Genomic DNA, 3,013 nt, shown 5'->3' on the forward strand with positions numbered 1-3,013 from the left:
CAGAATGGTGGTAGAATGTGCATTTGGCCGTTTAAAAGGTCGCTGGCATTCATTATTGACTCGCTCTGAGCTCAGCCAAAGAAATCTCCCCATTGTTATTTCTGCTTGCTGTGTGCTCCACAATCTCTGTGAAAGTAAGGGGGAGACCTTTATGGCGGGGTGGGAGGCTGAGGCAAATCGCCTGGCTGCTGATTACGCGCAGCCAGACACCAGGGCGATTAGAAGAGCACACCATGAAGCGCTGTGCATCAGAGAAGCTTTGAAAACCAGTTTCATGGCTGGCCAGGCTACCGTGTGAAATATCTGTTTGTTTCTCCTTCATGAAAACCCTCCCCCTTTACTGACTGATTTTCTGTAAGGAACCCACCCTGCCCCTTCCCCCATCTTTCTTTCAAACCAAATAAAGTCACTATCATTTAAAAATCATTTATTCTTTATTAATAGATTAGAAAAAGAGGGAGGGAACCCGGGTGGTATTTGGGAGGAGGATTGCTGGGAAGGAAAAAGCCACAAAGAAAAGGTTAAAAAAATGACAGCCTTTTGCTTGGGCTGTCTACTGGGGTGGAATGGGAAGGTGTACGGAGCCTCCCCCCCGCGTTCTTACACGTCTGGGTGAGGAGGATACGGAACATGGGGAGGGGGGAGGGTGGAACAGGGGCTGAAGCGGCAGTCTGTTTTCCAGCAGCCGTTCCTGAACCTCCACCAGACGCCGGAGCAGCCCCAGCGTTGCATCCTTCATCCTCTGGTCTTCCTGCCGCCATCTCTCATCTCGATCGTCTCTCCTCTCCTCACGTTGGTCCCTCCTCTCCTCACGTTGGTCCCTCCTCTCCTCACGTTCACCGACTTCTTTCCTATACTTTGAAACTGTTTCCTTCCACTCATTCAGATGAGCTCTGTCACTCCTGCTGGATTGCATAATTTCAGAAAACATGTCCTCCCGCGTCTTCTTCTTACGACGCCTTATCTGTGATAACCTTCGGGATGGAGGAGGGAGGCTTGAGGAATTTGCAGCTGCTGTAGGGAGGGAAAAAAAGAGAGAATTGTTTTAAAAGCTACATTTTGCAGAACAATGCTTATACTCTTTCACGGTGACCAACACTGTTCACATTACATAGCACATGTGATTTCTGTGCAAGGTCGCATTTTGCCTCTTAATGCTGAGTGCCTGTGGCTTTGCTGCTAGAGATCACAGGTCTGGGCAACAGAATTCGGCTTGCATGCGGCCATGGTAAGCCATTGTTTTACAGCTTCTGCACCCTCCTTTCCCACATACCAAGCATAGCCTGTAGAGTGCTGCAGAAGCCTGGCCAATCTCAACCAGTTGGGGGGGGGGCAGTGTGGGGGGGCTTGTCTGGGCCCCTTCAGGCAAGTAGAGTGCTGCGGTTTTTCTGTTAACATTCAGCAGCACCAGAAAACAAACTAACGCCCCCCCGCCATGAATTCTCTGGGATGATCACGGTACCCCTCCCCCCACCGCGTGGCTGGTATCAGGGAAGATCCCTGCAGGCACCAAACTACCCCCCCCCGCCGCCGACCCCCCCCCCCCCTTGCCATGAATTCTCTGGGATGATCACGGTACCCTCCCCCCACCGCGTGGCTGGTAACAGGGAAGATCCCTGCTAGCCAAATGCGAAAAACTCAGGGCCAATTTCCCATCTGCGCTTGGCTAACTGCAGGGAAGGATTTATTTTCCGCCACAGGCAAACAGCCCAGTAGGAACGGCCACCTCTGTCCCCTTAATTAAGTTCCCGTATTTCAACCAGGTTACCAGGAGTGATATCACTCTCCTGAGGATTACACAAGATAAAGAACGGATGTTGCTTGAATGCCAGCAAACACCGGGACCATACGCTGCCAGGCTTTGTCAGGCAATGATACCAGATTACTTGCTGCAAGCATGGCGTGGTCAAGTGTCCTACCATGGAGGAGGGAATAAGGATGCACTGCCCAGAAACCTTCTGGCAAGGCTTTCGGAGTACCTCCAGGAGAGCTTCATGGAGATGTCCCTGGAGGATTTCCGCTCCATCCCCATACACGTTAACAGACTTTTCCAGTAGCTACAGACTTTTCCAGTAGCTGAACTGACCGCAAATGCAAAGTCAGGCAAAGTAATCATTAAAAACCGTTTGCTTTTAAAACAAGTTTTATATTTTAAAAGGTAAACTCACCTGAGGTCCCTTCCATGGGGTCAGAGTCTTGGGTACTGGCTTGGGAGGCTTGGGAGGGTACTTCAGTCAGGGTGATAAAAAGATCCTGGCTGTTGGGGAGAATGGAGTGCTGTGTGCTCTCTGCAAGCTCATCCTCCTCCTCCTCCTCTAGCCCATCGGCAGAATCCTCAGGCATCGAGACTATCCCCGACCCAGAATCCACGAACAAAGGTGGGGTAGTGGTGGCAGCCCCCCCTAGAATTGCATGCAGCTCGGCGTAGTAGCGGCATGTCCGCGGCTCTGACCCGGAGCGACCGTTTGCCTCCTTTGTTTTTTGATAGGCTTGTCTGAGCTCCTTGACCTTCACGCGGCACTGCTCAGAGTCCCTATTGTGGCCTCTCTCCATCATGCCCTTGGAAATTTTTTCAAAAGTTTTTGCATTTCGTCTTTTAGAACGAAGTTCTGCAAGCACTGAATCCTCTCCCCATACAGTGATCAGATCCAGTACCTCCCTCACGGTCCATGCTGGTGCTCTTTTTCGATTATCAGCCTGCATGGTTACCTGTGCTGATGAGGTATCTGTGGTCACCTGTGCTCTCCACGCTGGGCAAACAGGAAATGAAGTTCAAATGTTCGCGGGGCTTTTCCTGTCTACCTGGCCAGTGCATCCGAGTTCGGATTGCTGTCCAGAGCGGTCACAATGATGCACTGTGGGATAGCTCCCGGAGGCCAATACCATCGAATTGCGGCCACACTAACCCTAATTCGAATTGCTAAAATCGATTTTGGCGCTACTCCGCTCGTTGGGGTGGAGTACAGAAATCGATTTAAAGGGCCCTTTACATCGAATTAAATGGCGTCATTGT

General features: G+C 51.0%; 1 protein-coding gene across 1 annotated transcript; it reads right to left on the reverse strand.

Annotated features, from left to right (window-relative positions):
• Positions 1–415: 415 nt before the first annotated feature.
• On the reverse strand, positions 416–2,633 carry LOC128843585 (SRRM2 protein homolog rsr-2-like). Its single transcript, XM_054040512.1, has 2 exons — positions 2,169–2,633; positions 416–1,014 (listed from the first exon to the last, which is right to left on the reverse strand). Exons 1-2 carry the CDS (start codon positions 2,554–2,556, stop codon positions 554–556), a joined length of 849 nt encoding a protein of 282 aa, XP_053896487.1. The 5' UTR covers positions 2,557–2,633; the 3' UTR covers positions 416–553.
• Positions 2,634–3,013: the final 380 nt, after the last annotated feature.

Source organism: Malaclemys terrapin, chromosome 9, assembly GCF_027887155.1.
Source record: "Malaclemys terrapin pileata isolate rMalTer1 chromosome 9, rMalTer1.hap1, whole genome shotgun sequence".
Lineage (NCBI taxonomy): Eukaryota > Metazoa > Chordata > Testudines > Emydidae > Malaclemys > Malaclemys terrapin.